At 61.0% G+C, this 20,509-nt stretch overlaps 1 protein-coding gene across 2 annotated transcripts in view; it reads left to right on the forward strand.

Moving 5' to 3' along the window:
* LRP1 (LDL receptor related protein 1) overlaps positions 1-20,509 on the forward strand; it is an 80,737-nt gene that overhangs the window by 50,009 nt on the left and 10,219 nt on the right. For both annotated transcript variants that reach the window (XM_077913472.1, XM_077913473.1), the window contains 34 exons: positions 160-294; positions 2,329-2,460; positions 2,703-2,837; positions 3,040-3,169; positions 3,310-3,436; positions 3,843-3,994; positions 4,094-4,218; positions 4,543-4,920; positions 6,237-6,426; positions 9,884-10,088; positions 10,473-10,665; positions 11,341-11,466; positions 11,648-11,776; positions 12,054-12,173; positions 12,387-12,500; positions 12,813-12,962; positions 13,051-13,173; positions 13,426-13,542; positions 13,704-13,832; positions 14,098-14,220; positions 14,315-14,455; positions 14,541-14,731; positions 15,475-15,658; positions 15,769-15,854; positions 16,029-16,148; positions 16,631-16,818; positions 16,955-17,160; positions 17,672-17,860; positions 18,435-18,583; positions 19,004-19,097; positions 19,223-19,339; positions 19,555-19,674; positions 20,022-20,144; positions 20,272-20,397. In XM_077913472.1, coding sequence (XP_077769598.1) covers positions 160-294; positions 2,329-2,460; positions 2,703-2,837; positions 3,040-3,169; positions 3,310-3,436; positions 3,843-3,994; positions 4,094-4,218; positions 4,543-4,920; positions 6,237-6,426; positions 9,884-10,088; positions 10,473-10,665; positions 11,341-11,466; positions 11,648-11,776; positions 12,054-12,173; positions 12,387-12,500; positions 12,813-12,962; positions 13,051-13,173; positions 13,426-13,542; positions 13,704-13,832; positions 14,098-14,220; positions 14,315-14,455; positions 14,541-14,731; positions 15,475-15,658; positions 15,769-15,854; positions 16,029-16,148; positions 16,631-16,818; positions 16,955-17,160; positions 17,672-17,860; positions 18,435-18,583; positions 19,004-19,097; positions 19,223-19,339; positions 19,555-19,674; positions 20,022-20,144; positions 20,272-20,397 — 5,067 coding nt within the window. The remainder of the gene's footprint in view (positions 1-159; positions 295-2,328; positions 2,461-2,702; positions 2,838-3,039; positions 3,170-3,309; positions 3,437-3,842; positions 3,995-4,093; positions 4,219-4,542; positions 4,921-6,236; positions 6,427-9,883; positions 10,089-10,472; positions 10,666-11,340; positions 11,467-11,647; positions 11,777-12,053; positions 12,174-12,386; positions 12,501-12,812; positions 12,963-13,050; positions 13,174-13,425; positions 13,543-13,703; positions 13,833-14,097; positions 14,221-14,314; positions 14,456-14,540; positions 14,732-15,474; positions 15,659-15,768; positions 15,855-16,028; positions 16,149-16,630; positions 16,819-16,954; positions 17,161-17,671; positions 17,861-18,434; positions 18,584-19,003; positions 19,098-19,222; positions 19,340-19,554; positions 19,675-20,021; positions 20,145-20,271; positions 20,398-20,509) is intronic.

Below are 20,509 nucleotides of genomic sequence, written 5' to 3' on the forward strand. Positions count from 1 at the left end.
TTCGAGGACGAAAGACCTGGGTGTGGGTTGGGTGGTGACCCCGCACAAGGTCCAGGGTGAAGGCAGTGACCATCCTATCCCCAAGTGGTGCATGCCTGACAGTGAGGTTCCAAGGAGGGCCACCTCAGTCCTTTCCCTGTCCCCCTACCCTCACCCCAGAGCACGAAGGCACCAACCCCTGCAGTGTCAACAACGGTGACTGCTCCCAGCTCTGCCTGCCTACGTCTGAGACGACCCGCTCCTGCATGTGCACAGCCGGCTACAGCCTCCGGAGTGGCCAGCAGGCCTGCGAGGGTCAGTGCCCACCCCCTGCGTGGTCCGGCTCCCCAGCCTCGACCCCTCCTACCCTACGGCCCCACCTGCCTCCCCTCACCTGGGGAACAGGACTGTTTTTATCACAGATGATTAGGTGCCTTCTGGGCTAGATGCTTGGGAAGTCCCCCCTGTGCTCGGTGCCGCAGGGGAAGCCACGGGGTAGAAGGGCCTGTCCCTGTACCTCGCAGTCTTAAGCAGAGACGGGGCCAACATGTAGGGGAAACCAGACTGTGAAGTGGCTCTCGGTGCCTACAGGAGAATTTTGGAGAAATACATGTCAGCAGCGCCACGGCTGGCTTCATGGAGGAGGTGTGCCGTGAGCTGGGTTCTGTAGGACAAGTAGGATTTGAGTGCATGGATCCAAGGGGAAAGGACAAGTAAGAAAAAGGTCCAGAGCCAGAGGAGGATCTGTGCAGGGGCCCTGAGGTGCCAAGCCCAAGGGGTGGGCAGGAGGTAGGGGGGACTCCTAGGTGTTCAGCTGTTGGGTAGGGCGGGCCTCCTGCGTGTGCTCAGCAAGGAGTGCCTGGAAAGTGGTGTTTGGGGCAGATTAACCTGGCGGCAGAGAGCCGGCTGGGTGGGGGAGGGAGAAACCGAGGCAGTTAGACCAGTTGGGAGGCTATTAGCGTGAGCCCAGTGTTAAGAGATGGGGCTTAGCAGCTGGGTTGAATAGAAGGATGAGACTCAGACATTTCACAAGAACTTGCTGACTGATTTATGAATTTGCCCCAGGACAGCACTTCCCAAAGTGCGCTCCTGGGAACCTCCCTCTTTGATGTGGGTAGATGTTACAGAAAGCAGCACTGGGTTGAACAAAGTTTAAGTGTTTTTTGCTGCAGAACTTCTCAGAGTCTTGAATATGCTCATGTGCACTAAGAATGATTCTTGAGAGAAGACTCTAATGTTTGGGGTTTCCCCAAACTCCCTTGACCACGAATCCTTTTTTTCATGGAGCCTGAGAAACCAGAGCCTACTGAGGAATTCATTCAGGGACATGCTGCATCAAGGGCTAAAGGCAGTGGAGGCTCTGGCTCACGTTGATAGTGGGGCCTCAAGACAAATGGGAAAACAACAGGGCCCCTGGGTGGTTCAGTCAGTCAAGCATCTGTCTTCAGCTCAGGTCATGATCTCGGGGTCTTGGGATCGAGCCCCACGTCAGGCCCCTTGCTCAGCGCAGAGCCTGCTTCTCCCTCTCCCCCTGCTCCTCCCCCCACCCCGGCTCATGCTCTCTCTTTGCTCACTCACTCTCTTTCTCAAATGAATAAATAAAAAAAATTTTAGAATCTAAAAAGAAGGGCACCCCGGGTGGCTCAGCAGTTTAGTGCCACCTTCAGCCCAGGCCGTGATCCTGGAGTCCCAGGATCGAGGCCCAGGTCGGCCTCCCTGCAGGGAGCCTGCTTCTCCCTCTCTGCCTGTGTCTCTGCCTCTCTCTCTCTCTGTGTCTCTCATGAATAAGTAAATAAAATCTTTTTTTTTTAATCTAAAAAGAAAAAGAAGTGGGAAAACAGAATGAGACTGGCTCAGGAGTGAGGAGTCAGGGATATGGAGTTTCAGGTGTTTGAGAGAGGGTGTGGTGGCACAGGCCACAGCGGAGAGGACGAGAGGACCCCAAGGTGGAAGTCTCCATGGAGGAGTCCTCTAGTTCCACTGTGTCCTCAGCCTCCCCAGGTTCTTCCTAACAGCTTTTCAGGGTGCTGGGTGGTAGTGAGCCAGCCGGTGACAGGGCCCCCTCTGAGGGCGAGAAAGTCAGGTCTCTCCTGCCCTCTAGTGGGGGCCAGCAGCCTCGCAGGCACTTGCCCAGAGCCGGCGTCTGTCCCACTGCTGCACCCCTGCAGCCAGGTGACCTCCCAGGCCCACTACAGGCCTCAGGCTAAGGTGTCTGTGTGTTGAAGGGGGAGGAGTGAAGGCTGGGAGAAGATGCCGGGACGAAGGAGACAACAATAGGTTTGAGAGTGACAGACCCCAAGTTTAAAGGGGTATCGCTGAGGCCCATGCCTGAGAGTCCTTGTGTTTCAGGTGTGGGTTCCTTTCTCCTGTACTCTGTGCACGAAGGAATCCGGGGAATCCCCCTGGATCCCAATGACAAGTCAGATGCCCTGGTTCCAGTGTCGGGGACCTCCCTGGCTGTCGGCATTGACTTCCATGCTGGTGAGTGATTTGGTGGCAGGAGGGAATAGGACATGCCCTTGGGGGTGCTCTGCTCTGGGAGCCCAGGGAGAGGCCGCCGACCACAGCTGGAGGGGGAGACACCACAGCGACCCCCGCCAGGGGGGTCTTCCCTTCCAAACCACCTGGACCCCCAGCACTCACCTCTATCTTGAATGCCTTTTGGTTCTGACCGCCTGCCTGTCCCCTGTTGGACATCCCCACGTTGTCTCCTCTGCCTCCAGAAAATGACACCATTTACTGGGTGGACATGGGCCTAAGCACCATCAGCCGGGCTAAGCGAGACCAGACATGGCGTGAGGATGTGGTGACCAATGGCATTGGCCGCGTGGAGGGCATTGCAGTGGACTGGATCGCAGGTGAGCCATGAGAGGGTCCTGGGCGGGCTGGCTGCCTCCAGGTGAGGCGGAGGCCTGGTTGGGGGTATGTGGGATCTTAGGAGGAGTCTGAGGAGGAGTAGGCAGCGACAGACCAGGGAGCGGCAGGGATCTAGGGGCTGGCAAGGGACCGGGTACAGGGATCCCACCCAGTCCCCCTAATCTCCACCCACTCCCTCCTCAGGCAACATCTACTGGACGGACCAGGGCTTTGACGTCATCGAGGTGGCCCGGCTCAATGGCTCTTTCCGCTATGTGGTCATCTCCCAGGGTCTGGATAAGCCCCGGGCCATCACTGTCCACCCAGAGAAGGGGTAAGAAGCTAGACAGGCTGTCCATTTCCCAGCCCTGGCTCGGGTCTGGCCTGTCACTCTACACAGCCCACGCCGATAAGACCCTCTCTCCTCTGTGCTCTGGGGACTGACCCCCTACTTCTACCTCTTCCACCCCACAGGTATCTGTTCTGGACTGAGTGGGGCCAGTACCCACGGATTGAGCGGTCTCGGCTAGACGGGACTGAGCGAGTCGTGCTGGTTAATGTCAGCATCAGCTGGCCCAATGGCATCTCGGTGGATTATCAGGTTTGGGTGGCTTGGCCCTGGAGCCCTTGGGATATCTGGGCCCTATGCTCTGGGGGGAGCCTCCCCTTATCCTCTGCTCTGCTCCCCATTGACTCTCCCCGTGATGAGCCGTGGTTCGGTGGGGTGATAGGGACCCAGGGTAGTCGTGGGTCCTCTGGCCCAGCTCCTGACCCAGAGTAGGACTCCTGCCACCCCAGAGACAGTAGGGGGACTGTCACTGGGAAGTGAGGACGGAAGGCATGCCTAGAGGTGATCGGATCAGCAGGTCAGAGGGCAGGGATGACACGGAGAAGAAAGAGAACGACACGGGAGGCGGGAGTGAGTGGGACATCCCTGTTGCCCAGGACACCCGGGCTGGTGGGGAGCACTGGCCACTGGAGGTGAGGTGGGTGCCTCTGGCCTATAGGATGGGAAGCTGTACTGGTGCGACGCCCGGACAGACAAGATTGAGCGGATTGACCTGGAGACGGGAGAGAACCGTGAGGTGGTTCTGTCCAGCAACAACATGGACATGTTCTCGGTGTCTGTGTTTGAGGATTTCATCTACTGGAGTGACAGGTGAGGGCTTCTGCCCTGGTCTTCGCCTCCGCCACGTGTTCCCTCCCTCCTGGCCTCTGCCAACACCCTGCTCATGGCCTGGCCCTTCCCTTCCCCCAGGACTCATGCCAATGGCTCCATCAAACGTGGGAGTAAAGACAATGCTACAGACTCTGTGCCCCTGAGAACAGGCATTGGTGTCCAGCTCAAAGACATCAAAGTCTTCAATCGGGACCGGCAGAGAGGTGAGGCTGGGACTCTGGGCGAGCCCCATAGGGGCCCCCATCCTGGGAGTGATCCCCCAGAGTGAGAGGGCCTAGGAGAGGTGCCCGGCCCACCGGGGGACTTTCCAAAGGCTCCAGAGACCCGAGAGCGGTAAGGAGAGGCTGAGGAGCCCTAGGACACACCCGGGTGCTGAGGGCGGAGGCCTGGAGGGTCGTCTGTGGAGGCAGAGTAGTGCACCAACCAGAATCTCCCCCTTCAGCTGAGGTGTCAGAAGCACCGGGGAGCCTCTCCCCAGGTGGGCCCTGCCCTCTGTAACCATCTCCTTCCCTGTGCCCCCCCCCCAGGCACCAATGTGTGTGCAGTGGCTAATGGTGGGTGCCAGCAGCTGTGCCTGTACCGGGGCGGCGGGCAGCGGGCCTGCGCCTGCGCCCATGGGATGCTGGCTGAAGACGGGGCATCGTGCCGCGAGTACGCCGGCTATCTGCTCTACTCGGAGCGTACCATCCTCAAGAGCATCCACCTGTCTGACGAGCGCAACCTCAATGCACCCGTGCAACCCTTCGAGGATCCTGAACACATGAAGAATGTCATCGCTCTGGCCTTCGACTACCGAGCAGGCACCTCCCCGGGCACCCCCAATCGCATCTTCTTCAGCGACATCCACTTCGGAAACATCCAGCAGATCAATGACGATGGCTCGGGGAGGACCACCATTGTAGAGAGTGAGCCTAGACCCCGATCTTCCCCAGGAAGGGGGGTAGGGAGGACCGGCACCGACTCCAGGTAGAAAAGCCCTCAGCCATCAGCCAGCCCACCGGGCCCCAGACCTGAATCCCAGCTGGGACTGCATCCCTGGCAAACAGCCAGCAAATCACACCACACCCATTACGGTTACTTGGAAGTTTTTCCTCATTTGGAGTCAGACTCTGCTCCCTTCTTACTCTGCCCTCTGGCCCTAGTTTGCTGCCAGGCTGCACAGAGTAAGCCCAGGCTCTCCTCTTTGTGGCGGGTACACACAGCACAGTCTGCAGCCACAGGCTGGGTTCAACCCCAGACACAGGCTTCCAGGCACTGGGGCAAGTTTCCTATGCTGTCCAAGCCTCGGCTTTCTCGAAGGGCAGGTGTGGAAGCTGAGCTCAGCACAGCACAGCACCCGTTGGGCGCGCTCCACGCAGAGTAGTGGGTGCTAGAGCTGTCATCCTGGGGATGGCCTTTCAGCTCTTTGGAAATTGCTGTTTTCTTCCCCTACAGTTTTCTCTTCTCCAGGCTGGATAACCCCTAGTCCTTTGACTCGCTCATTTGCTCATTTCCTTATCCATCCTGTCTGCAAAGACCTGCCAGACCCTGAGCTAGATGCTGGTATACAGGGTGATAAACATAGATCCGTCCTTTGAGCCTCCCTGGACATGTTCTGCTCCACGCAGTCCAGTCCGCATGCCTGTCTAAAGATGTGTACCAAGCTAAACTAGACGTCTGTAATCTAGCTCCATCAGGAGAGACCGGCAAGCATTGTCCCCTCCTTTTGGGCCATCGCTTAAGCTACAGCACTTCTATTAACGCAGCCTTCTGGCAACCACAGCGTCACACAGCGAGGAGCCACCCAAACCCCTGAGTCTTTTTCTCTTAAGCTGTGGTTCCATTACTCGGGCACTTAATTCTTTAACGTGAGTTTAAGATGCTTATGAACAATCTGTTCAAGTCTTGTTCAGTTGGAAGCTCCCAGTCGCACCCAAGTTGGACATGATTTACCAAAATCCATAAGGCCAGTTCTACCCAGCAGTGGGGAGATGCAGGAAGAAAGGGTCAGGGTGTTGGACCATGGATCATTTGTGTAGAAAACAGGGGAGGACAGGAAGGTGGGGGGTGCCAAGGGCTGTGCTCCCACATGCTCCTTGACTCCCACACATCCCCTTCCAGCCCCACATGTGCCAGAGGAGCGGGTGTCCCAGGCCCTCCCCTCGAGGGCCTGCCCAGGCTGCCCCCTCAGCTCTGCTCTCTGGCCCCATCCCGATGCACGACTGCTCCTCTCTCCTTGCAGACGTGGGCTCTGTGGAAGGCCTAGCCTATCACCGTGGCTGGGACACTCTCTACTGGACAAGCTACACCACATCCACCATCACCCGCCACACGGTAGACCAGACCCGGCCAGGGGCCTTCGAGCGCGAGACAGTCATTACCATGTCCGGAGACGACCACCCGCGGGCCTTTGTGCTGGATGAGTGCCAGAAGTGAGCTGCTGGGTGCAGGGAGCAGGGAGGGATAGGCCCCAGGGTGGCCGGAACTGCTCCAGGCAGCCCCCGGGTGGGGGTGCAGCAGCAGGAGAGGCTGGGACGGGCTACTTCCTTGCTGTGTGACCTTGGGTCAGCCGTCTGAACCGTCGGAGCTACCGTTTCCTCATCTGTAATGGGACAATGATATTTCAGGTGCCTGAGCCTCGGGGAGGACCAGGGAGACTATGGAGGCAATTCTGGCTCAGTGATTAATCACTTCATGTGTTAGAGAGCCGTGTTCAAGGCACGTAGTAGGTCCTCTGTGTTTCTGGCACTCCAAGCTTCAGGCAGGATTGCTTGCTGAACACTTGCCATATGGAAGCCTTGATCTGGGCCCATTCAGACCACCTGGCTGGGGAGAGGAATCAAAGTGGTGGAAGCGCCGAGGCCGGTACAGGACCGTATGTGAGGACCAAGGGCACTGGGCCTAGAAGTAGAAAGGCCAGGGAACGGCAGCCCAGACATAGGGCAGCACTTGGAGCAACAGCCAGAGGAGGGAGTGCTCTAGGCAGGGAAGGACTGCCTAGAGGGGGCAGTGAGGGGGCCCCCCATGCCCAGTCAAAGGGCTCCCATGCAGGAGCAGGCCCGAGGATGGCCCGGGAGGCTGGGCTCAGGTGGCAAAGGAGTCCAGAGCACAAGTCAGGAGAACTCGGGAGGAAATGCACACCCCCGCCTGCACCTGCTCTTCTCTTCTCTTCTTTGGGGCCAGCCCCCTGCCCCACACCCCTGTTTCCAATCTATGGGTCTCTAGCGAGCCACCCCCTCGCGTTAGAAATCCTGGCTCACATGAAAGGAAAACTGTTTTCCCTGGGAATCAGCAGCACTCGGAATGTTTTCCCAAACCTTTGCTAGGAAACTAAGGCACAAACAAAACCCCAAAGCAGCTACTTAGAAACGGAGAGTGTACAGAACCTAGATTCCTTACGTCCAGCCCCAGCCTGATGTCACTTACGTCCAGCCCCAGCCTGGCTTGCCTGGCCCTGCAGACCAGCACAAGGGCTCTCTGTCCCCAGTCTGCCTCACCCTGGCCCGCACATACGTGGCTCATGACAAGATCCTGTCTCCCTTCTGGACCCTTGGTGACTTCACCTGTCTCGGGCTGGCCCAGGGCCTGTCTCTCATGGCCCTGGAACCTCTGTGGAGGAGTGGTACCACCGGGCACCGCTGCCTGTCCCCCAACCCAGAGGTGATGGAGCACTGTGGCTTCAGAAGCTCCCTCATGGCTGCCCACCACATTCCTTTGCTCTGAGCCCAGGGGATCCCATCATTCACTCAGCAAATGGCTTTTGAGAACAAATGATGTGCCCAAGAGCCGGGGAGGATGAGCTGGACCTTGGTTCTGCCTCGGGCATATTTGATGTTAGCTATGAGGCTGCAGGGAGCTTCATGGCTGTGTAACGAGGACCCAACCCAGCTTCATATGCAGGACCGTGTCCCTGAGGAGACAACGCCTGAGCTGGGGTGTGGAGGATGCCGGGTGGGTGGTGAACTGAAGCCAGGGCAGGGTGCAAGAGCCGAACGGTCTGGGCGAGGTCCTCTCTTGGCCAGAAGGAGCGAGTGCTTTGGGGCAGTGGGGGCATGTGCACCCAGATGAAGGGGACAGGGACCTCCTGCTGAGCCGAGCCTCCCTTACAGCAGCCAGCCCTCCTCCTCTCCTCCCAGCCCTCCCCGCACCAGCCTCTTCCTAAGGAGTGGTTTTACCAAACCTGGAATCCTCAGTTGTGGGACATGTCATTCTTCCACATATGACAGTTTGTCACAGTCAGAGGAAAGCCACTCCCCACCACATGGTACACTGGGGCCTGGATGAGGGTATGGAAGTCCCTGGTTGGGGACCGGTAAGGCCAGGAGGATGACTCCAGCAGCTGCACCTGGGGCAACCATTTTCTCCTGTGGAGGCCAGAGAGATGCCGCCGTGCAAACTCCCATCCTGATTCCCAGAGAACCATCCAGGACCCCCACCACTTCCCCCAGGATGAGGGCCAGTAAAATCAGAGCCTTACTGTCATGGGCTCCAGTGGCTGGGGAGTAGCCAGCAGCCCCTCCCTACAGGGAAGCGAGTGTCCTTTTCTTTTTTTTTTTTTTTTCTTTTTTAAGATTTTTTATTTATTTATTCGTGATAGTCACAGAGAGAGAGAGAGAGGCAGAGACATAGGCAGAGGGAGAAGCAGGCTCCGTGCACCGGGAGCCCGACGTGGGATTCGATCCCGGGTCTCCAGGATCGCGCCCTGGGCCAAAGGCAGGCGCCAAACCGCTGCGCCACCCAGGGATCCCGCGAGTGTCCTTTTCCTACCTGAGCGTAGTGGCGGGGGGCCATGGCTCAAAGGCACCGGAGAGTGGGGGACAGGGGTTGTTAACAAGAGAAAGACCTGGGGAGGTCCACCAGCCCAGAAGACAGCTCTGTGTCCAGAGCAGCAGAGGGCAGAGGACTGGAAACATCGGGGCGCGGGGCCGGGGCAGGTCCTGTGAGGTAGTGGGAAAACAGAACGGAGGCTTCCACGGCTTGGTGATTCTCCAACTCCGGAGTGCGCGCAGCTTGTCTGTGCTGGAGAGTGCTGGTTCCCTGACCCCGCCCCAGGCCTAACCCAGTGTGAATCTCCGGGACACAGGACCCAGGAATCAAGATCCAATGCAGGTGGTCTGAGGATCTGTCATACCTGGTGCAGGTGCCTGACCAGCCCTTAAGTGATGCACGCCGGTCTCTGAAGCCTCACCACCTCCTTTACTGAGAGGAGTCAAGGTGCAGAGACAAGAGGCTGGTTCAAGGTCAGAGCTAGTAAGGGGCAGAGCTGGGGTTCACAAAAGCCTTACATTATAGAGAAGGTGATTTTCAAGAGCTTCTTGAGGGTAGGATCCATGTGTCCCTAGGACTGGGATCCAGTAGACACCCACAAGGGTTTCCAGGATGCCGGGTGAAAAGCAGGTAAGAATAAAATAATGGGTATAAATATTCATGTGGTATTTACCAGCTGTCATTAGGTGAATATTAACTCTCAATCCTTCAACCACTCTCTGAGGCAGGTAGTAGTAGTATCCCCCTCCCATAGAGAAGGAAACTGAGGCTCGAGAAGTCACGTCACTTGCTGAGGTTCCTAAGTGGTAAGCGGCAGAGCTAGGATCGGACCCCAGAGCCTGCCTTACTTGGCTACACTCTCAGTAAATGCAGATTGTCATTTCGTAGACACTGAGAGATACGTGTGCACACGTACACACACGCAGACTATGTGGCAGCCGGGCCTGTCCTGGGCAGGGGGCTGTGTTGGCCTTGGTGGCTGTGAGGTTGCCTGTGGTGCTGGCGTCTGGTTCACACCCTGGCTGACCCTGGGGTTCTGGTCAGCTCCTTGTCCTGGCCCAGGCCCTCTGTGGCAGGCTCCCTGGCCTTGACTCCTGATCCCATGGCTGTCCCTTCCCCTAGCCTGATGTTCTGGACCAACTGGAATGAGCAGCACCCCAGCATCATGCGGGCAGCCCTGTCAGGAGCCAATGTCCTGACTCTCATCGAGAAGGACATCCGCACCCCCAACGGCCTGGCCATCGACCACCGTGCCGAGAAGCTCTACTTCTCCGATGCCACACTGGACAAGATCGAGCGGTGCGAGTATGACGGCTCTCACCGCTATGTGAGTCTGGGAGGGGGGTGTCAGATGGAACAGGTGGCTCGAGGTGGACTGGGGTCAGGGGACGGCTGGTCAGCCAAGAGGGAGATTGCCCAGGCATGGAGCAGAAAGGGAGGCCACGTGGTGGGAAGGTTTTGGAGGAGAAGGAGGCGCTGACATCGCCACCTAGCTGTGTGGCCTCACGCGGCCCTCATCCTGTCCAGGCTTGGCTTCCCATCAGTTCAGTGAGGAAATAGCAAGATGCCTCTGTGAGTCTTCCCATTCTGAGCCGGTGTCCGGGGATCTAGGCCAGGCCAGGCGCCCTTGGCCCTGGGGCCAGTTGCAGGGGGTGCAGTTGGGGCGAGAGGCCCGAGTCTACCCCTGATGGGCCCAGTGCTGTTGCCACAGGTGATCCTGAAGTCGGAGCCAGTCCACCCCTTCGGGTTGGCTGTGTACGGGGAGCACATCTTCTGGACCGACTGGGTGCGGCGAGCTGTGCAGCGGGCCAACAAGTACGTGGGCAGCGACATGAAGCTGCTGCGTGTGGACATCCCCCAGCAGCCCATGGGCATCATCGCCGTGGCCAATGACACCAACAGCTGTGAGTGGGGCCGCTGCCACCAGCCTCGCCTCCTGCCCATGGTGCAGCATGCGTGCGCACGCATGTGCACACACACTCTACCTTCTGGTCCTGTTCTCCCAGAGTCTCCGTGTGCAGACACACACTTGTACACACCTTCACCCCGAAGAAACTCCAGAGCACCTGACACTCCTCTACTCCAGCTTCATACCACCCCACAACTGGTCTCACCTGAATCCTCAGACACCCAGCACGCGCCCCGGTCCTCCTCCCACCCAGGACCACACAGGCCCCCAGAGCCTGATCACACACATCCCGGGCTCTCCCTACCCCATGCTCTGCATGCATGTCCCCTCCCACACTGGACCTGCCTTGCCCAGGGGCCCCCACACGGACCCGTAGCTTCCGCAGGCCTCTCACACATGCTCCGGGGCCCTAGCACGATGCTCCTTGACTCCCCAAGCACACAGCGAAGCCCACGTCTTCCCCTGAGAACACCCAGACCCGCAGCCTCGGGCCCACCCCAGGCACTCCCCCTGGCCCTCGCGTTGCACCTTTTCTGCTCCCCCAGCCGTGTGCCACTGTGCCAGGGTGGGGGCTGGGAAGCTCGGGGAAGCTGTGCGAGTGGGTGTGGGCATCTTGTGTTGTGCACAGCCAGGAACACTCCTAGCCCCTTGTCCTCCGTCCCCGTTTCAGGCGAGCTCTCCCCTTGCCGCGTCAACAACGGGGGCTGCCAGGACCTGTGTCTGCTCACTCACCAGGGCCATGTCAACTGCTCCTGCCGAGGGGGTCGCATCCTTCAAGAGGACTTCACCTGCCGCGGTGAGGGAGGGGATGGGGGGGGGGACACAGGTGGGGGACCATCTCCTCCCAGACTCCAGCAGCCCGGCCCCTCGAAGCCTGTTACCAAGGAGAAACTGAGGATGACCTGAGTTCCGGGGGGCAGAGGCGTAGAGGCGCTTGAGGCCCCTGGCTCATGAAGCCCCCTCCACATCCCCTCCAGCCATGAACTCGTCTTGCCGAGCACAGGATGAGTTCGAGTGTGCTAACGGCGAATGCATCAACTTCAGCCTGACTTGTGACGGTGTCTCCCACTGCAAGGACAAGTCTGACGAGAAGCCGTCCTACTGTAGTAAGGCGCCTCCCCCGGCCTCCTCCCTTACCCCTGGCCTCCAGGGTCCCCAGCCTCAGCGCCCAGGAGGGCGGGCTGTGCGAGTGAGAGGAGCAAAGGCCCCAGGACCCACTCCGTGGCTGGGGGGTTTGGGGAGGTCGCGAAGGCCAGAACCACCGCCAGCTCCGGGTCAGGCCCAGAGTGGGGCTGAGCTGCTTGTCAGGGAACACACGTGGCGTCTTGTCAGATGCAGCCCTGCCCGTAGCTGCTGCTGACTGTGGCCCCCTCCGGTCCACAGACTCACGCCGCTGCAAGAAGACTTTCCGCCAGTGCAACAACGGACGCTGTGTGTCCAACATGCTGTGGTGCAACGGGGCGGACGACTGCGGGGACGGCTCAGACGAGGTTCCCTGCAACAGTGAGTGGGATGCTGGGCCTGACCCTCGGACCCCCACCTCCGCCCACCCCACCCCTGTTGGGCTCTGGTCCCCGGGCCCCAGGGGGTCTGCTCCAGCGCACTCTACAGTGAACCTGGGCCAGCGCTTTGGCCCGGGACCTCTGCCGGGGTCCCCCACCCCACCCCTGCAGGGAGAACTCCAGCCTGACGGTCTTGGGGTGGGTGCTGTTCTAGAGACGGCCTGTGGCGTGGGCGAGTTCCGCTGCCGGGACGGCACCTGCATTGGCAACTCCAGCCGCTGCAACCAGTTCGTGGACTGTGAGGATGCCTCTGACGAAATGAACTGCAGTGAGTGGCTCCCCGGTGCCTCCTAGTCGCCCCGCGCCCTGCCCCCTCGCCTCCTGCCTGGCATCCTCTCTGCTAGTCCCCGTGGCCTGCTTGGTGGCCTGGGTCCCCTCACACACAGCCTGTCTGCCCCCGCCCCCGCCTCCAGACCTGGGCTCCCAACGACAGGAAGGTGGAAGGCGAAGGCATAGGCAGCGTCTCTCCTCCCCAAGGTCACCATGTGACTTTCTAAAACACCAAGTGCGCTGTATGGGCCAGCGGCCCGGAGGGAGTACGGAGGTAACCCGGTGTCACCTGCATCCCTGCCCCCTCCAGGTGCCACGGACTGCAGCAGCTACTTCCGCCTGGGAGTGAAAGGTGTGCGCTTCCAGCCCTGTGAGCGGACCTCCCTCTGCTACGCCCCCAGCTGGGTGTGTGACGGTGCCAACGACTGTGGGGACTACAGCGATGAGCGCGACTGCCCAGGTCTCGCCTTGGGCCGGGTGGGCAGTGAGCGGCGCCCCCCCCCCCCGCCCCGGCGGTGCTGTACCCTCATGCCTCCCTCTGCCCCCAGGAGTGAAGCGGCCCAGATGCCCCCTGAATTACTTCGCCTGCCCCAGTGGGCGCTGCATCCCCATGAGCTGGACGTGTGACAAGGAGGACGACTGTGAGCACGGCGAGGATGAGACCCACTGCAGTGAGTGACGGACCGCAGCGCCCACCCGCCGTTGTCCACACCCCACCCTTCAGTCCTGTCCCCGGAAGCGTCCTCTTGGAAGAAGAGCACCCAGGCCCCCCCACTGGGTGCTCTCCCTAGCTCATGCTGACCCCTCACAAAGGGACACCTTGGGTCCCTCCCGTCTGTCCTACACCTGCCCGCCCAGAGGAGTGACCTGCCATCCTCCCCTCTGCCGCCCCCACATCTCACCTTGTTTTCCAACCGCCCCAGACAAATTCTGCTCGGAGGCCCAGTTTGAGTGCCAGAACCATCGCTGCATCTCCAAGCAGTGGCTGTGTGATGGCAGTGACGACTGTGGGGACGGCTCAGACGAGGCGGCTCACTGTGGTGAGGGGGGCTGTGGTCAGCTCTGGGAGGGGCTCCCGGCAGGGACAGGCCCACCCACCATCTTACAGGAGGGGCGGCACGATGGTGGGGATGTCACCCCAGCTGCCTGCCCCGCCGTGCCCGCTCCTGAATCTCTTGGTGGCTCCCTGTCCCCCCAACAGAAGGCAAGACATGCGGCCCCTCCTCCTTCTCCTGCCCCGGCACCCACGTGTGCGTCCCCGAGCGCTGGCTCTGTGACGGTGACAAGGACTGTGCTGATGGTGCTGACGAGAGCGTCACAGCTGGCTGCTGTGAGTGGCAGGGGCCTTGAGGAGCTGGGAGGCAGGTGGCCACAGTCCCACTCTGCAGAAGGGGAAACTGAGGTCAAGGAGGGGACGTGCTCCGGCAGGGGTCGCTCAGGTGGTTAGTGGTGGAGCCCTTATCCGCAACCCAGATGGGAGTGTGGACTCTGCGCTGGCGCTCTGCTCTTTCTACCGCTCCGGCCACAGGGAGGTCCCGGGTGACAGCCTGCGGCTGGTCAGGTGGGGCTGAGGCCATGTCCGTCTCTGTCCACAGTGTACAACAGCACCTGCGACGACCGCGAGTTCATGTGCCAGAACCGCCAGTGCATCCCCAAGCACTTCGTGTGCGACCACGACCGCGACTGCACTGATGGCTCCGACGAGTCCCCCGAGTGTGGTGAGCTGAGCTGGCGGGTGGGCCATGGGGGGGGCGTACGCTGCCCCCCTGCGCCCGGCCTGTCCTGCGGAGCCAACCACCTCTCTCCCCACAGAGTACCCGACCTGCGGCCCCAACGAGTTCCGCTGTGCCAACGGGCGCTGCCTGAGCTCCCGCCAGTGGGAGTGCGACGGCGAAAATGACTGCCACGACCAGAGCGACGAGGCCCCCAAGAACCCGCACTGCACCAGCCCAGGTGGGCCTGAAGCCTGCCCCGCCCCGCCCACCTCGCCCCACCCCACCCCCGTGGTCCCCCTCTGACCTGCCCTGCACCCCCACAGAGCACAAGTGCAACGCCTCCTCACAGTTCCTGTGCAGCAGCGGACGCTGCGTGGCCGAGGCGCTGCTCTGCAACGGCCAGGACGACTGCGGGGACGGCTCCGACGAGCGTGCCTGCCACGTCAACGAGTGTCTCAGCCGCAAGCTCAGTGGCTGCAGCCAGGACTGCGAGGACCTCAAGATTGGCTTCAAGGTGTGCCCCACGCCGGAGTGGGAGCTCCCACGCCCCCCGAGGCCGGCAGGAGCCCCTTTCCCCACCCCCTGTCCATTCAGTCACTCGCTCATTCATTCGTTCGTCTGTCCATTCACCAAGGGCTCATTCACACCTAGTCTGGCAGGTGCTGTTCTGGGCCCCGGGGACCCATGGGGAACAGAACCGAAAGCTCTGCTTGTTTGGGTCCTGCCTCTCTTTAGAGGGTTCAAGCCAGCAAGGGCCACGGGACAAGGAGGGATGTGCAGGTGGCAGGGAGGCGCCAGGAGTACGGGTATGCTGCTCAAGGAGAGGCCAGACAGGAGCACAGAACCTGGGAGTTAACTCCACGGACACACTGAAGTCCACGGGTCTGGAGAAGACCCCCAAGGGAGCGAGTGTAGCTAGAAAAGAGGTGCAGCCCAAGGCCTGAGCCCCGAGCTCAGCCACATGGAGGGCCGAGGGCCCGGAGGTGAGGGGCCGGGGGATGGGCAGCTGCGGGCATGAAGAAAGCCTCGGAGGAGGAGCACGACCAGCTCTGTCAGGTAGTGCTCCCGGGTCACAGGAGAGTCCTCAGCCTCGTCCTCTGGGGGTAGGAACGGGGTGGGCACCGGGCACTGGGCATGACGGCCGGTTTGCTGCCTGCCCCCCCGCACTCCACTGGCCTCGGGGGTGGAGGGAACCAGAGCCCCAGGCTCCAGCGCGGGAGGCCCCGGCCCCAGCCCAAGGCTCCCTGTGCCCCGCAGTGCCGCTGCCGCCCGGGCTTCCGGCTGAAGGACGACGGCCGCACGTGTGCCGACGTGGACGAGTGCAGCTCCACGTTCCCCTGCAGTCAGCGCTGCATCAACACGCACGGCAGCTACAAGTGTCTGTGTGTGGAGGGCTACGCCCCCCGCGGTGGCGACCCCCACAGCTGCAAGGCTGTGACTGGTGAGCCGGGCTCGTGGAGGGCATCTGATGGCCCGGGCAGCTGGGGACCGGGGGTGCAGGACGGGCCCAGCTGGCAGCCGAGCCACTGAGCCACGATGCTCTGTCTCCAGACGAGGAGCCCTTCCTGATCTTTGCCAACCGGTACTACCTGCGCAAGCTCAACCTGGATGGCTCCAACTACACGCTGCTCAAACAGGTGCCAGGCCCGGCCCTCCTCACCCCACCTGGCTCCCGGGCCCAGAGCCACTCTCCCGCCCCATATAGCCCCCGCGTTCTCCCCACTTGGGCCCGTGCTTGTCACCCCTTCCACTTCACCTGCCACCCGTGTCCTGATTCTGTCAACCTCCTGCCCCCCTCCCCCCACATCCAGGGCCTGAACAACGCCGTGGCTTTGGACTTTGACTACCGAGAGCAGATGATTTACTGGACGGACGTGACAACCCAGGGCAGCATGATTCGAAGAATGCACCTGAATGGGAGCAACGTGCAGGTCAGCCGGGGAGGCCAGAGATCTGCCCGCCCGTTCGCCCTCCCCAGAGCGCTCCCTCCCAAGAGGGCTGTCTCGAGGCCATCTCACCTTCACCCCACGCATCCCACTGAATTCTTTCTTCTGCCCCTTCCCCACGGAGTCCCTGCACACTCTGCTCGTCCTGGCTTCTCCCTCCCGTCCAAGCTCAGAGAGTGAAGTCAGATTCCTTCTGCTCTTCTCCTAGTTATCAGTAGCATCCCTCCTATGGCTGACCTCTCTTAAGTTGATGTCCCCAGGCACTGTGGGGTTTGGGGTGCAGTCTCTCTCATCTGGAGACCCCTGTCCTAGAGCCTCCGCTGACACCAGGCCCGTTGCCCCCCCTGCCAAGCAGGGGGAGGCAGCTCTACTTCACACCTGAGGGAGGCTGGGCCCCAGAGAGACTAGGCCCCAGAGGTCCTACCCCAGGTCACCCAGAGCTCTTCCTTCACTGCTCCTGCCCACAGGTGCTGCATCGGACAGGCCTCAGCAACCCCGACGGACTGGCTGTGGACTGGGTGGGCGGCAACCTTTACTGGTGTGACAAAGGCCGGGACACCATCGAAGTGTCCAAGCTCAACGGGGCCTACCGGACGGTGCTGGTCAGCTCAGGCCTCCGTGAGCCCAGGGCTCTGGTGGTGGATGTACAGAACGGGTATGCGGGCAAGGAGGGTTGGGGGAGCCCCTGAAAGCAAGCAGTGTGCTCAGGCATCCAGGCCCAGCCTCCCCACAGGCTCCCAGTGGGACCAGTCGCTGGATCTCTTGGGGCTCACTGCCCACCCACCTGCCAGGTACCTGTACTGGACAGACTGGGGTGACCACTCACTGATCGGCCGGATAGGCATGGATGGGTCTGGCCGTAGTGTCATCGTGGACACCAAGATCACGTGGCCCAACGGCCTGACACTGGACTACGTCACCGAGCGCATCTACTGGGCCGATGCCCGTGAGGACTACATTGAGTTTGCCAGCCTGGATGGCTCTAATCGCCATGTCGGTCAGTATGCCAGTGAGGCTGTGCGGGCACCACAGACCTGCGGGATGGGGGTGTCTGCAGCTACAGAGGATCGGGCCTTGGGGGCAAGAGTATAGGATTAAAAGTTAGAGGGCATAGTCTGAGGACACCACACCAGGGGTTATGGGGGTCGAGAGCACCCCAGCTGATGCCCCCTGGACAAGCCCAGCCCCGAGGCCTCTATCTGCTACCTCGGGAAGGAGAAAGAGAGATCCCTTCCTATGCACAGTTCAGGGCCACGAGAAAGGCAAGAGTGGGAAGTGGGGTATCAGGGAACATCAGCACAGGGAATCCTATATTACAGAGTAGGAACGTGCTGTCAGAAGGCCTGAGTTTGAGTTCCAGCTCTGCCACTTACTAGCTACGCAACTTTGGGAAGCCACTTAACCCCCTGGACCCAGGGCCAGCGGCCAGAGGGCTGTTGTGGGGTTAAGGGCGTCTAGCAGGGAAGGTACTGACCAGCTGCTGGGTCTGTTCCCTCCCCTGTCTGCAGTGCTGAGCCAGGACATCCCGCACATCTTCGCGCTGACCCTGTTTGAGGACTACGTCTACTGGACCGACTGGGAGACAAAGTCCATCAACCGAGCCCACAAGACCATGGGCACCAACAAGACGCTCCTCATCAGCACCCTGCACCGGCCCATGGATCTGCATGTCTTCCACGCCTTGCGCCAGCCAGACGGTGAGCGGCCAAGGGGTGGGAGCAGATGGAGGGTGAGCCTGGCATGAGGGGCCCCTGCAGGAGGGGCCCAACAGGACTGGTTGCCGCCCACCCCTCCTCCAGCATTGCCTGAGAAGTGCTTGGCAGACCCGGGGAGATGAGGGAGGCTGTGGATGGGCCACGGCCTGGCTCTCAGGAGCTGCCGCCCAGCCCGGGTGCAGCCCACCAGTCCTGTAGCAGCGAGCTCCCAAGGCCGGTGAACCAGGGAGGGTCCGGGTGCAGGACCCCAAAGGCAGGCAGGCCATAACTGAGGGAGGGCCCCGGCGAGGCAGCGTATGAGGCTGCAGGGCTGGCCTGATCCTGGGACCTCAAGAAGAGTCCTCGCCTTTCTCTGGCTTCAGCCTCCTCTTAGATGAGTAGGATTTGGACCCATCCTACCTCTGCCAGGATAGGGTGGGGCTGAGCAGCCTTCAGGACCGGAAAACGTGGCACCAGTGAGTGCCGCCCTCCCTCTGCAGGGGCCAGTGGCTCGGGGAGCCAGGGCCCATAAACTGGGCCCAGTCGGCTGGCGCTTTAGCCACTTTGTCTCCGGCAGTACCCAATCACCCCTGCAAGGTCAACAATGGTGGCTGCAGCAACCTGTGCCTGCTGTCCCCTGGGGGAGGCCACAAATGTGCCTGTCCCACCAACTTCTACCTGGGCAGCGATGGGCGCACCTGTGTGTCCAACTGCACAGCAAGCCAGGTGAGGCTCGTCCCCTTGACGCCCATTCACCGACGCCTCGTTCCCCGAACCCCCACACCAGTACCCCCACTCCTCCTCGGACCCCAACACCCGCTCTAATGTCCTCATGCATCTGGTTTTTCCACGCTAATGCCCCCACATTTCTTGCCTACCTCTTGTCTCCCCACAGCAATATTTTTATACCTGTCACCTCACACAAACATCCCCACATCCTAACCCTGACCCTCCCTCACCAGTGCCTCCCACCCTGAGCCCCGCCCAGATACCCCCTCACCTGGCCTTCCTGCATTCGTCATACCCCAAACTTCCATCCAGCTCAGCCCCCCCACAAAATACCCTGATCCTCCCAGCCCCTCAAAAGAAAACCTCCTGAGTTCCCCAGACCCCCACCAACCCCTCTTGCCCCCACCTGCCCTCCAGTTTGTGTGCAAGAACGACAAGTGCATTCCCTTCTGGTGGAAGTGTGACACAGAGGACGATTGCGGGGACCACTCGGACGAGCCCCCGGACTGCCGTAAGTGCCCAGAGCAGGGGTGGCAAGAGGGTCCTGCGTTGGGGCAGCCTAACCACCCTACCCCAAGCTCTGAGGGGCCACGCCCAGCCCCAGCCCTTCTGACTCTGAGGCTCCCCTCCTGGCAGCTGAGTTCAAGTGCCGCCCAGGGCAGTTCCAGTGTTCCACAGGCATCTGCACAAACCCTGCCTTCATCTGTGACGGGGACAACGACTGCCAGGACAACAGTGATGAGGCCAACTGCGGTAAAGGGCTGCCCGGCCACTGGCTGCCCTCCTTCTTCCCCCCACCTTCTCCCTCCCTGGGGTTTGGAGGTTTCATACTACACTCAAGGAAGCTCAGCCCACAGTAGCCTCCTCTCCAGGCTGGGCTCTGGCTGAGGGGGTGGGGTGCCCCCTTCCTGCCCCCCCAATCCTCTGCCCTCCCATGGTTACCCTCCCCTCCCTCCTACCTCCCACAGATATCCACGTCTGCTTGCCCAGTCAGTTCAAGTGCACCAACACCAACCGCTGCATTCCTGGCATCTTCCGTTGCAATGGGCAAGACAACTGCGGGGACGGGGAGGACGAGAGGGACTGCCGTGAGTGCCTGAGGCCGTGGGCAGGGGGTGGGCTGGTGACACAGGCACAGGAACACACCGGTGACATCTACCTGCCCCTCCTTCCAGGGCCGTGCCGCCCTCAACTAACGTTATCAGATGGGCCACATGAATGATACTGGGTGTGACACGGCTTGCTCCTGAAATCATGGCACTGGGCATAGGGTGTGCAGACAAAGAAGCACCAAACAAAGTTGGGGATAAACCATCTCCTTCTCCTAAGAAACTGCTGGCGGGACCAGGGCCAGAGCTTGGAAGAGGGAGGATGTGGTGATCCGAACGGGGGTGGAACGGAATGGGCGGAGTCTCATTCTCTCTCCGCTCTGCAGCCGAGGTCACCTGTGCCCCCAACCAGTTCCAGTGCTCCATCACCAAGCGCTGCATCCCCCGAGTCTGGGTCTGTGACCGGGACAACGACTGTGTGGACGGCAGCGATGAGCCCGCCAACTGCAGTGAGTTGCCTGGTGCCCCCGGACCCCACCTTCCCTCCGCAGTGTCTGCTGTCCCCCCCACCCCACCGCCCTCAGCGGCCCGGCTCCTGCAAGGAGCCGCCCCCTCACCACCCGCCACCCCTTGCAGCCCAGATGACCTGCGGAGTGGATGAGTTCCGCTGCAAGGACTCGGGCCGCTGTATCCCCGCACGCTGGAAGTGTGACGGAGAGGATGACTGTGGGGACGGCTCCGACGAGCCAAAGGAAGAGTGTGGTGAGGCTCCCCGAGACCCAGCTCTCAGGGGAAGGCCATCCGGCCCGGCCTCCTGTGCCCACCACCTCCCATCTGAGTCCCCATCCCTGCCCCCTCAACAGCATACACCTGT

This window comes from Canis aureus, chromosome 11 (genome assembly GCF_053574225.1).
Source record: "Canis aureus isolate CA01 chromosome 11, VMU_Caureus_v.1.0, whole genome shotgun sequence".
NCBI lineage: Eukaryota > Metazoa > Chordata > Mammalia > Carnivora > Canidae > Canis > Canis aureus.